We start from the raw sequence: 14,032 nt of genomic DNA on the forward strand, positions 1-14,032 counted from the left end.
TGGGCTTACTACGTACTAATGTGGGACTTTCCCATGCACTAAGCCCATTTCCAACACAACTGCAAATCTGACCTTTCAATTATATCGTTTTCTGGCCATGTGCTAATAATGTTATAGCATTAGTGCGCAGCAACTGAATTAACTTAAAGCAGGAGCACTCACTGTCTCCTATTTAGGTGCTAAAGACTCTTGCCTTAAGTCAGCATTATTCAATTAGTGTGTGCTAATTTCTGCACACTAGCTGTCTAGCACTTCCATGCCCATTCTCCACCCCTGACATGCCCCCTCCCAAAAATATAAATATAGAAAAGCTTTACTATGTCTTGCATTAGGCCATTTTTCTTGCAGTAACTGTGCATTATCACTTAACACAGTTTAGCAAAAGGGCCCCTTAAAGATATCAAGACTACCTGGAAAATGAAAAGTTCTAGAAATCTAAAGTGCTGGTATTTCATCATCGTTCTTACTTCCACTATTGCCATTGGCAGGCTTGTTGAAACTTTTGCTCATTTGAGGAAAATGAACAGCTGGTGTTCGATCAGTTGGTCCATAGAGCCCCAAATTCCTTGCTGCAGTTGATTTTCGAAGTGGTTTAACACTTGGAAAAGGGCTAAAGGCTTGAGATTTAGGGCTGCTAATCTGGGGAGATTTACTGAGTGATCCATTTTCACAAAAACTACCATGTGAACCTGAAACAGTTGTTTGGCATGGCTGGTTCATGATCTGCTCTGCTTCGACACTGTTTTGGTTAAGTTCAAGCCTTTCTAATTGTGCTGATCACAGTCATATTTGCACTGGCATCCCTATAAAACCGGCTCAGGAGACTGTCCCATCAACTTTCATAACAGTTCTGTCATCTGGACTGTTATGCTCTCTCTCTGCAGACTCAGAATTTTTCACCAAGTCATCACTTGGTTTTGGACTCGGGGTTTTACAGCTACTTCACTCTGCTCTTCTATAGTCCTATAGTATCTCCATAGCCTAACTGCCCTTTCGCACGTGCAATATTCTTCCTGTGTACTCGCATGTGAGTGCGCCATGGGGAGTTTAGTTTTGTTTTAACATCTTCAGAGGGTATTGGCGATGTTTTGTATCCTGGTACATGTACGATTGCATTCTTGGCAGCTCTGTTAGTTGGTTTCATTTTCTTCCCCATAGAAGGGGTTTATTACTGGTGCATGGGTTAACCTGAGAAGGCAGAAGGCTTGTGACTGGCCCTTTATCTAAAAAGAAAACACAATTAAAAAAAATGTTGTTGCAATATTTGACATCAATTACCTTTAAAACAAACTGCCAACTGTCTATAGAGATTAGTGTTTAGGAAAGGAAAGTTAAGGGACTGATGATAGTGGAAGCTGAATTTAATGTATAGTATATCAATGGATCAAGAGAACAAATATTCCCTCATTCATACATGGCAACTTCCTGTCACTTGTGTGATTTTTGGCAAATTGTCAAATTCAGTTTGTTTATGACAATATTCATAATAAATATAAATTTCATGGAATAATGAATAAAATATTTTTTGTTTTGATACTATATTTAAATTTAGCTTATTGATCTCCTCATTCAATAATTGCAATATTAAATAGCATGAATTCATATATAAATATCGTCACATTACGCTGAATACTCTTGCAACATTAGAAAACTGCAGTCAAATAAAATTAAACAAGAGTTGTATAAGTATCCTTACAAGGGAATTGTGTTATCTATACAACGCATTTAGGGGCCCTTTTACTATAGGGTTGTCATGTGGCAACCTGGAACCGCCGGTCCAACATGGCCGCCAGTGGTAGCTCTGCCTTGAGTGCATGCCATTTCCAGAACTATGGAAAATAATTCCATAATTTCTAGTGCGGCGCTAACCCAGTGGTATTCGGGCAGTAAACAGTTACCGATGGGTTACAGCGGGAGCCCTTACTGTCACCTCAATGGCACGCGGTAAAAACAGCCCCCACCACTACAGCATGGCCCTTTTACCGCAGCTCGGGATCCTTTTACTACACTGTGCTACCAAATGGGCTTAGTGTGCCCTAATGTGGAACTTTCCCACACACTAAGCCCACGTTCAGCACATGCATAAAAAAGGTTGGTTTTTTTTCCAATTTCTTAAATATATGGCTGTGTGATCATTTTTGCATTAGTGTGTGGCCATTTAAAGAAATTAATGCGTGAACACCTACCACCACCTATTTAGTAGGCAGTAAGGGCTCACACATTAACTGTACACTAACCAGTTAGCAGATGGCATTGTAGAAGTACTAATTGGTTAGTGCAAGAATGCTCATTCTCCACCCCATCATGCCCCTGAAATTTTTTTAAAACTATTTAATACACAATAAGCATGTGAAGACTGCAGAATTAACACAGAAGGATTTAGCGTGTCCAACGTTAGGCCATTAATGCTGTGTTAGGCACATGTTAGTACCTGGTGCAGCTTAATAAAAAGGCCCCTTAATGTAAAAGTTTAATTTTTTCTTTTATTATATTTCTGCATTCCTAAAAACACAGCATAGACTGCCTGGAAACCATAGACTTGTTTTCTTATTTAGAAAGATAGCATGGAAATAAAAAGCACAAAGATGAGAAAGCCAAAATCTCACAGATGACTTGGAGTGTGGGCAAACAATACATCCTTACCCCATAATTTTTGAATTTTTCCCCTACAGTTCAAAATATAAATAGGGCTTCTATTCTTAACAGTTTATAAATTATAAATCTAAGTTTTTATTTTCCGGTTAATTAGGTGTTCAAGGGTACAAAAATATCAGTATTTACTGGTGTTTTCGGATCACAGGTACTGTTACTGGGTACCTTTTCTAGTGAAATCAAACATACATTTATGTCACATCGAAGTTCTCAGTGCAGAAGGGGCACAACAACCGTGTGAAGGATACAAGATAAGCCAGGGAAGGAGTGAAAAATGGTGTTTAATTTTTTTGTATTGGAGTATTATACTGATGTCTATTGGTTGAAACCTAAAACAAGAAGCCCTATATATAAATGAAATACTGGGGAGAAGAAAAAAGGACCCATTTCTTAAAGCACAAGGTACCTCTAACCAACAATGGTCTTTAGAAAGTGTTACAACCATGTTCCTGTTGCAACTGGCGTGAACCAACTTCAGTCTACTTTAAATAGTTCCGAGCTGAAAGGTCTTACCATGTCCAACCAATTCCTTCCAAAACTGTTTTATTTTAATGCATCATAACAGTAGATTAGGACACGTGGAGGGGCATTTTCAATATGACATCTAAATTGGACTTTGTACGCTGTCTCCTGGATTCTAAATAGCGTGCCTAGACATCCACGCTGAAATCTGAGCCCATTCTATAACTGTGTGCGTAACTTAATTGGCTTAATAAGTTAATCAGCATTGATAACAGCTCTTAACAAGCAATAACGAGCACTAACTAGCAATAATTACAATTTATGCACACAACTCGCTAAGTATATTCTGTAACGCAATGTGTCTAACTTCAAATGTGTGCAGGCAAAAAGGGGTGTGGTTTTGGGCAGGGAAATGGGCATTTTCTGGACGTTCCAAAATTTACACACATAGTTATAGAATATGACCCCTTGCGCCTAAATGTACGCACAGGGATTTATGCCACATTTTCATTGGTGTAAATGGAGGCGCATAGTTTTAGATGCTGAAATATCAACTAAGTGTATTCTATATGCTGCACCTAAATCTAGGTGACGCTTATAGAAAACCCTTAATTGGCACCGATTTCCATGCTGATTATTTAGGCGCCATATACAGAGCCTCCCCCTTTGTGGTAAACGTCCCAAATCTGAATAGTAAATTTAACCATTTTCAAAACAGGAAAAACGTCTTTTTTCCCCCCGAAAATACCATTTTGAAAGGTTTTGTGCTTTGTGGATTTATCTTTCTGGGCTATTTAAAAAAAAAAAAAAAAACCCACACAAGTTAAAATACACAAAATCAAGCCAATGGGATGTAGGAGGGGCCAGCGTTTTTAGTAGACTGGTCCCCCAGATATCCCAGAAGCACAACGGGGCACCCTAGGGGGCACTGCTGTGGACTTCATATAAATGCTCCCAGGTACACACCTCACCGTTGCTCCCTTATCTTGTCTGCTGAGCCCTCCAAAACCAACCCAAAACCCACCATCCCCAACTGTACATCACTTCAACAGCCCTTATGAGTGAAGGGGGCACCTGTATGTGGGTAAAGTGGGTTTCTGGTGAGTTTTGGAGGGCTCACAGTTTTCACCATAAGTTTAACAGGTAGGGGGAAATATGGGCCTGGGTCTACCTGTCTACAGTGCACTGAACCCACCACTACACAACTCCAGGAACTTGCACGCTGCTCTAATGGACCTGGCTACAACATCTGAGCCTGTCAGAGGCTGGTGAGAGTACTATTTTTATTCACATTTTTTGGGGGTGGGAGGGGTCAGTGACCTCTAGGGGAGTAAGGGGGGGGGGTCATCCCTGAATCCCTCCAGTGGTCATCTGGTCATTTAGGGCACCTTTTTGCGTCTTATTCGTTAAAAAACAGGTCTAGACCAAAATGTTGATGTTTTTGCCGTAGACATTTTGGTTTTGTTCCATTATGGCTGTAAAACGTGCAAGTGTTAAGCATGCCCTAATCCTGCTCTTGAAACGCCCAAGACACACCCTCTTGTGATTTGGACGCACTGAAAACGAATTGCATAGATAAACACCGAGGAAGATTTGGGTGGGATACCGGTGTCGGAAATGGTATTTCAAGCGGACGAGTCGGAGAAACTTACTGACTTCACGGTAAACCTGGAGGACATAATGGGGCAGTTCGGCAAACTGAAGAGTAGCAAATCTCCTGGACCGGATGGTATTCATCCTAGAGTACTGATAGAACTGAAAAACGAGCTTGCGGAGCTACTGCTAGTGATATGCAACTTATCCTTAAAATCGAGCATGGTACCGGAAGATTGGAGGGTGGCCAATGTAACGCCCATTTTTTAAAAAGGCTCCAGGGGCGATCCGGGAAATTATAGACCGGTGAGTCTGACGTCGGTGCCAGGGAAAATGGTAGAGGCTATTATTAAAAACAAAATTACAGAGCACATCCGAGGACATGGATTACTGAGACCAAGTCAGCATGGCTTTTGTGTGGGGAAATCTTGCCTGACCAATTTACTTCAATTCTTTGAAGAAGTGAACAAACATGTGGACAAAGGGGAGTCGGTTGATATTGTGTATCTGGATTTTCAAAAGGCGTTTGACAAGGTACCTCATGAAAGGCTACAGAGGAAATTGGAGGGTCATGGGATAGGAGGAAATGTCCTATTGTGGATTAAAAACTGGTTGAAGGATAGGAAACAGAGAGTGGGGTTAAATGGGCAGTATTCACAATGGAGAAGGGTAGTTAGTGAGGTTCCTCAGGGGTCTGTGCTAGGACCGCTGCTTTTTAATATATTTATAAATGATTTAGAGATGGGAGTAACTAGCGAGGTAATTAAATTTGCTGATGACACAAAGTTATTCAAAGTCGTTAAATCGCGACAGGATTGTGAAAAATTACAAGAGGACCTTACGAGACTGGGCGGCTAAATGTCAGATGATGTTTAATGTGAGCAAGTGCAAGGTGATGCATGTGGGAAAAAAGAACCCGAATTATAGCTACGTCATGCAAGGTTCCACGTTAGGAGTTACGGACCAAGAAAGGGATCTGGGTGTCGTCGTCGATAACACACTGAAACCTTCTGCTCAGTGTGCTGCTGCGGCTAAGAAAGCAAATAGAATGTTGGGTATTATTAGGAAAGGTATGGAAAACAGGTGTGAGGATGTTATAATGCCGTTGTATCGCTCCATGGTGCGACCGCACCTTGAGTATTGTGTTCAATTCTGGTCGCCGCATCTCAAGAAAGATATAGTAGAATTGGAAAAGGTGCAGCGAAGGGGGACTAAAATGATAGTGGGGATGGGACGACTTCCCTATGAAGAAAGACTAAGGAGGCTAGGGCTATACAGCTTGGAGAAGAGACGGCTGAGGGGAGACATGATAGAGGTATATAAAATAATGAGTGGAGTGGAACAGGTGGATATGAAGCGTCTGTTCACGCTTTCCAAAAATACTAGGACTAGGGGGCATGCGATGAAACTACAGTGTAGTAAATTTAAAACAAATCGGAGAAAATTTTTCTTCACCCAACGTGTAATTAAACTCTGGAATTCGTTACCGGAGAAAGTGGTGAAGGCGGTTAGCTTAGCAGAGTTTAAAAAGGAGTTGGACGGTTTCCTAAAGGACAAGTCCATAAACCGCTACTAAACGGACTTGGAAAAATCCAAAATTCCAGGAATAACATGTATAGAATGTTTGTACGTTTGGGAAGCTTGCCAGGTGCCCTTGGCCTGGATTGGCTGCTGTCGTGGACAGGATGCTGGGCTCGATGGACCCTTGGTCTTTTCCCAGTATGGCATTACTTATGTACTTATGTAACATCTGCAAAATAGGTTTTGAAAATACCGATTTGGATGTTTTGAGAAGAAATTCATCCAAATGCTGCTTTATGACACTTTTTGGACATTTTTCTCTTTGGAAAATGAGCCCCAAGCTATCTAAAAGCACCTTCTTAGGAATATTCAAAATTTGCCCTAGGTACCTCAAGGGGAAAGGGGAGCTGTATTTAGCTCACACTTTTTGCAGCTGTAGCTCAACTCAATCTGGTTTTATAATTATCCATTTTAAGAGAAGTAAATACTCTATTCAGACTCCATACACTGATATTCCTTTTTAGAGATATGAACATTTTCTAGCTGTACATATACTTATAGTTGCTTCTTTTCGCTCTGAAGCAAGGAGAGACTAATCTGTTTCTGTTAGCACATCTCACTAGTCCTGAACTTCAATTCCAATAATTAAGGAGAAGAATTTTTTTTTAATTTAAAAATAATTTACCCTGCTGAACATGATCAATACATTTTAGAAAAGAATACAGTAATCCTTGAAATGGACAACATTTGCTTTTGAATTTGCAGAATTTTATCTTCAATATAAATTCTGTTTGTACATGCACATGTTAGTTTCAATAAGAGGTATTTTAAATGCAGTTAATAATTTAAAAGCAACTTAATCTTCTACTAATCAAAGTACTCTTATGTTGTTCCAGATCACAGGACACTGTGAATTGTAAGTCTTCAATGAGGGAGCCAAGTATACACAAAGAGCAAAAATATCTTTGAAATACCATCGATCATCCGGTCCCTGGGATCTAGTGCGATCCCCGGGTGTTTTTCATCTTCAAATCCTGATAAAACAAAAATGATAACCTGGTTGTGAAAAGTTAAGTTTTTCTTGTCATTACAATACATGTGTATTTCAACTGATTTCAGACTGGTCACTAACTTCCAGCACTTGCCGCTTTCAAACTAGGAAACTTCACCAAGGCTTATTACATAAAGAATACTAGCTGTTTTACCTAGCCCAGGGATAGGACACTACAGTCCTCGTTAAATGCAAATGCATATGTACTGTGGCTATCCTGAGAACCTGACTACTTATAGCACTCATAGACCAATGCTTCCTAACAATTGACATCATACTCAATTGGTTAGCATAGTGCTCCAATAAAGGGAAAGGGAAATGGGACTTGATATACAGCCTTTATGTGGTATTTTGCAACTACATTGAAAGCGGTTTACATATATACAGGTACTTATTTTGTACCTGGGGCAATGGAGGGTTAAGTGACTTGCCCACAGTCACAAGGAGCTACAGTGGGAATTGAACCCAGTTCCCCAGGATCAAAGTCAGCTGCACTAACTGCTAGGCTACTGTACAAACTGAAAAGTACTCATGTAACAGGTTTGCTAGTTACTCTGCTATAACTGCCCCCCCAACCCCTAAAATCTCTCACATCATGCTTTTGAGTACATTCACTGGTGGCTCTTCCTGCACTGGTTTTCCACCATTAGTTGATGCATCTCAAAGGCTCTGTTCTAGGCTCTCTCTCCTCTTGGTACTATGACCCTCTTCCAAGGCTATCACAGTACTATCTCTCTCCACACCAGAAATTTCACCAAGTCAGTACCAAATCTCAGCCTGCTTTCCTGACATTACCACTTGGATGTCACAAGGTCACATTCATTTTCATTCATTCATTCCACTTGGATTATATACCTTAATGTAAAATCATATTAGCATGGCACAAATCAATAAAATAAAAAATAAAATGTTAAAACAAAACCCCTTATAGTTCCCCCCTCTAATAATAAACCCCCCCCCCATCTAGATTAATAACAATAACCTATCTACACAGAAAACAGCCAAGATTTAACCGGATTATGAAATTTCAGATAACCAGTCTTAAGATGGATATCTCAAGATGAAACCCGCAAGCAAGCCTTCTCCTGAGTAGCCCCCACACTCTGGAATGCACTGCCTGAAAGGCTGTGCTTAACACAAGACTATCTCTACTTCAGGAAGCAGGTGAAAGCTTGGCTCTTCAACCAGGCCTTTACTGGAAGAAGTAACTAACTCGTTAGTCTCACTCACACACACAAGGAGTACTCAGGCTGCATATACTGCAGCAGTACATGTTTATCCACTCCTACCCTATCTAAGATAACATTTAACCATTTCTCTGACCTCGTGTGCAACTTTCTTTAAATCAATCACCTTACTTTCTAACTCTTCCTGCTTTCTTACCCTTCTATATGTTACATCTTTGCTTTACCCTTCGCTATCACCTATAATGTTCTATTACGTATTGTGCTGACATTGTAAATAGTATACCATGCCATACTTTGTATTGTTTTTGAATATTTTTACTGCTGTAATTGTCTATTGTTCATGTTTGATCTATTCTTACTGTATACCGCCTTGAGTGAATTCCTTCAAAAAGGCGGTAATAATCCTAATAAATATAAATAAATAAAAGCAAGGAATCCCACAAATGAAGGTTAAAATAAGCAACTGGAAGGAACTGATAACAGACTGACTTGAATGTAATTTACAAGGAACATATAACTTAAAATGCTCTGCCAATGTTGATGAACAGATTGAAAAAAAAAAAATCCTAGAGTACATCTATTAGATAAGGAGGATCACTTCAGTTAGCTCCAGAGCTTGTGTTATGCTGATTCATAAAGCCTGTCTGACTGCAAAGCAATGTATTTTGTTATAATGGATCAGTGAGCGCCCTACAGATTTAATGTTATGGAAATGCATTAACTACTGAGAATAGAGAATATTTCTGTAGAGACTGCTGGGAGAGTGGCTAATAAATATTTTCTAAAACTTTGGGTACCTTTTCTGGTGACTTTAGCGCCTCGAGTTTTTTGGAAGTGTAAATGGGTTAGGAATACCAGGGAATATTTGAAGCTTATCCTCTAGTATCTCTGATCTCCTCCCTTCCATCATGTCCTCCGAGTCTGTTGACAAAGCTGTCTCCACTTACAATGCCACTCTCTCCTCTGCTCTAGACACCCTTGCACTGTCCGTCCATCTCCCGTCCCACAAGGCGTACCAATCCCCAGCCCTGGCTGACCCCTTGCACCCGATACCTTCGCTCCTGCACCCATACTGATTTCATTCACTACAAATTCATGCTATCCTCCTTCCAGTCCTCCCTATTCCTCGCCAAACTCCTCCCTCTCCTTCTCTGCGCATATCCAGCAGATAGCCAAGACCTGTCGCTTCTTCCTCTATAACATTAGCAAAATTCACATCTTCCTCTCTGAGCACGCCACCCGAACTCTCATCCACTCTCTCATTACCTCTCGCCTTGACTACTGCAACCTACTCCTCACTGGGCCTCCCATTAGCCATCTATCCCCCCTTCAGTCCGTTCAGAACTCTGCTGCATGTCTTATCTTCCACCTTGACCGATATACTCATATCACCCCTCTCCTCAAGTCACTTCACTGGCTTCCGATCAGATACCGTATACAGTTCAAGCTTCTCCTACTAACCTACAAATGCACTCGATCTGCAGCCCCTCCTTACCTCTCTACCCTCATCTCCCCTTACATTCCTACCCATAACCTCCGCTCTCAAGACAAATCCCTCCTTTCAGTACCCTTCTCCACCACCGCGAACTCCAGGCTTCGCCCTTTCTGCCTCGCCTCACCCCACCCCATGCTTGGAACAAACTCCCTGAGCCCATATGCCAGGCCCCCTCCCTGCCCATCTTCAAATCATTGGTCAAAGCCCACCTCTTCAATGTCGCCTTCGGCACCTAACCACTACAACTCTACTCAGGAAATCTAGACTGCCCCAACTTGACATTTCGTCCTTTAGATTGTAAGTTCCTTGAGCAGGGACCATCCTTCTTTGTTAATTTGTACAGCACTACGTAACCCTAGAAGTGCTCTAGACATGTTAAGTAGTAGTAGTAGTATATATATTTAAAAAAAAAAAAAAGGTATTTTTGACCAATGACAGATATACAGGTCCCAGGAGGAGCATTGTTAGCTCATTGTGGACGTCTGAGATCATTTTTTCTTACAATATAAATTAATTAATAAATGAATATATAGAGAGGTTTGAGTTGAGTTTGGATCCTAAAGTCACTTTACTTTAGTCATTTTTTTGTCAGTATCCACAAGTGAATGGCACAACTGTTGCCACAAAGGTTTGTATAAGGGCAAACCAAATTCCATCTGTAACTCAAAATGATTTTATATGGCCCTCCATAACTATTTGCCCTATTGTCCCTATTCCTTTTAATTGCCATGTTCTCCAGGGGCTCTGGTGCTAAATTGAATAGCAATGGAAATAACAGGCAACCCTGCCTAGTTCCCTTCTGCAAAAGTATTGGAAGAAAAGCCCAAAATATTTGTCAAACAGAAACAGTCTGTAGCGTGATCTTTCTGCTCTCTCCATATGAATGGGACAACAACTGGCATGGCTGGCTGTGAAAACTTTGATCCAAGCTGTCACTGGGAACATGATTAATAGTTTAATTTATTGGTTCTAGGAGAAGTTGATGAATAGCTAGTTATTGTATGACCTGATGGTTAATTAAACTAAAAATGTCACATATGTATTAATCATGCCATATTTGTGGCAATTTCTGACTGAAGGCACATATCTTGACAATCTCTTGGCTGCAAGCTCACTTGAAATACATTTTTAAGTGTAAAATTTTGATTTTTATCAGACCACTGCCCTGAGCTCACACTTACATGGCCATCTTGCTGGATACTTACCAGCTCCACCCCCTACCCCTGCCCAAATTGTTTTTTTCACTGATTTTAATGATCCAAATAAAGTTATTAAAAATTCCTAACTTTCCGATCAGGGCTACATTTACCACTACTGTTAAAATCCACATGCAGTTGAACAGTAACTTAAACTGCCTCCACCATCCATCATCCCCCACTCCTTAAAATGCAAATATAAAACTCTACCTACCTGGATGGTGATTTAGTTATCAGGCTATTACTAGTTCAACATCAGTTAGATAAAAATACATATTTGCATGCTATACTAAACTTCCATTTGAACTTTTATTAGAGACCAACTGTGCTCCAGAATCTAAAAGATACCTTGTCTGGATAACCCTGGACAATACCTGGCACATTTAAATTTAATTAGGAAAGTAAGAATAGATTTGATATGTTTCCTTAAAAATCTAATTTTCGTGTATAAATTTGTCCAATAAAAGAACTTTGGTGCCTGGAAATTTCAGCATACCTGCATACAGAACAAGCATTTAGAATAGTATTTGCTCAAACACATGATACCATTCTAACATTTGAAAGCTTATAACCCAGAAAAGGACCAAAACTTTACTCATACAAAGGTAAAAGGGCAGTGGAGTGGGTCAGTGCATGCTCACAGAACGAGACCCTAACACATGGGTTTCTGGTCTAACAAGAAGCCCATGACGGATGTGGCAGGGTATGAGAATGCACAAAGGTTCGCAGTCTGCTGCTATCGTTTACAGTAGAGCTCCAGAGGGAGGAAGGGTGGAAATACACTGATTTTGGGACCCCACCAGGGATCACAACTTGAGAAGCACTGATTTAAGCAATTACCTGCTCGGATATAAACTTGGTTAACTTGCTGGAGTTGTCTTTTTTTAATTCTAGAATACTGTTCCTTTAATGCGTTAATATCTGTGGTCATACGTTCCATCATCATACTGTTAAAAGCAGCATGGTATTCACTTCGATATGAATCGACAGCTCCTGGACTTAGTTCAGCGATATTATTAGAACCCAGGTTTTGTTCTTCCTTTTGTTCTGTAATAGAAAATATGGAAGTGAGTTCCATTAAGACACCTGCAAAAAATTTTAAAGAGCACACTGCCTTGGGGAATAATTAGCCACACCTTTACACGAAGATGTAAAAACACTTGACAAAAAAAAATTTGTTACTTTTTTTTTTCAGTCTCCTTTCACCAACCAAAAACCAACCGAAAACAATGATAAAACAAAAATATCTGAGAGGGGAGTGTGTACTAGTATGTCTGGGTCAGCTTGGAGGAGACAGGACGCTAGGGCAACCACAAATGTTTTGTAGGTTTCTGCTAAGTCCTTATTATTAAACTTCAAAAGATTTCCAAGTCATCTGGTTAATGATTCAGACTCAATGAATAAAGTAAATGGCCCAAACTTTTTAGTGCAGCTCAGTTACATAGAACTAAAATTAAAATCAACAGAATGCTAAAGATAGCACATATGACAGGTAGCCATCCGTCTGCCAGTAATTACAATGGATTGATGTCAGCAAGAAAAAGGTGATATTTTTTCCACATAAACCCGTATCACCTGTGTAGATTTATTCAGTCCTGGTTTCCTACTTTTAAAAATTACTAATAATTTACATTAGCAGCCCTCTTCAGAGGTTTATGATTCTCCCTTCCTCTCAGGAAACCTTTGTCAGATCAAGGGCTGAAGACACATGCCCTCAACTCAACACAATCACCTTGATGACAACTGTTTTTCACCCCCCTCTTCCCAGCTCTGAACTTATTACTGCTACAGTAAATTAAGGCCCATCAGACACAGAATCTAAAACTAGATTCAGTTGTGGCTTGAGTAGGGTTACCATATTTTGTCCCCCAAAAAGGAGGACACATGCCCTGCCCCCACCACAACCCCGCCCCTTTCAAACCCTGCCCTGCCCCCTTTCACGTCCTCACTCCGCCCCCTGTCACATTTTCCCCTCTCCCCTGTCACACACCCCGTCACCCCCCCTCCCCTTACCTTGCTACTGCCCTGGTGGTCTAGTGACCTCTTCAGGGCAGGAAAGAGCCCCCTCTTTCCTGCCTGGAGTGCTGCCCTGCATGCATCCTTCCTGTTGCTGATCTTGGCGCAGATTCAAAATGGCCACCGAGAGTTGAAGTCTCGCGAGGTCACTTCAACTCTCGGTAGCCATTTTGAATCGGCGCCGAGATTAGCAACAGGAAGGATACATGCAGGGCAGTGCCTTGGGCAGGAAAGAGGGGGCTCTTTCCTGCCCCGAAGGCAGAAGAGGTCACTAGACCACCAGGGCAGTAGTAAGTAAGGGGAGGGGAGGCTAGCAATCTGCCCATTTGTCTGCCCACCAGCCTGTCCGTTTGTCCAGAAATCCGGACAAACGGGCAGATTGGCAAAACCTGCCCGGTTGCCTGGACATGTCCTCAAAAAGAGGTAACCCTATGGCTCTAGAGATGAAGTGCTAATAGATCAACACACCTTTCTACTTAGGCCCAATAATCGAGCTTTAACATCATTCATTCATTTACTGTCTTTGGCTTACAGCATACTGCAGAATAATTTTAAGTATAATTAAGAAACAGATCAATTACAGCTGGCTATGTTCTAGATATCCACCATGTAAGAAAACTGTTAGTTTAATCTTAAGAACTTTTGGGATGGCCTGGTGGCTGAGGCTGAATGTGCTGTGTACTATCATGCAGAAGGATCCTGGTTTGATCCCCAGGTTGGCCAGACCTGAGGACGTGCATTCGCAACTTGGGAGATAGGGAGATGTATTTAAGGCTGGTCGGATTCAGGACTCAAGGTTAAGGGGTTCCAGAAGAAGGTCTGGTGCCACAGCCCAGGAAATCATTGCAATGTTCTGACT

General features: G+C 41.0%; 1 protein-coding gene across 1 annotated transcript in view; it reads right to left on the reverse strand.

The window, feature by feature from the left end:
• Window positions 1–276: 276 nt before the first annotated feature.
• TBC1D30 (TBC1 domain family member 30) overlaps window positions 277–14,032 on the reverse strand; it is a 252,698-nt gene continuing 238,942 nt past the window's right edge. Inside the window, 4 exon segments of the mRNA XM_030216536.1 lie at window positions 277–889; window positions 891–1,155; window positions 1,158–1,223; window positions 11,998–12,204. Of these exon segments, the coding sequence (XP_030072396.1) occupies window positions 436–889; window positions 891–1,155; window positions 1,158–1,223; window positions 11,998–12,204 (992 nt within the window). The 3' untranslated portion in view covers window positions 277–435.

Source organism: Microcaecilia unicolor, chromosome 10 (genome assembly GCF_901765095.1).
Source record: "Microcaecilia unicolor chromosome 10, aMicUni1.1, whole genome shotgun sequence".
NCBI classification, from domain to species: domain Eukaryota; kingdom Metazoa; phylum Chordata; class Amphibia; order Gymnophiona; family Siphonopidae; genus Microcaecilia; species Microcaecilia unicolor.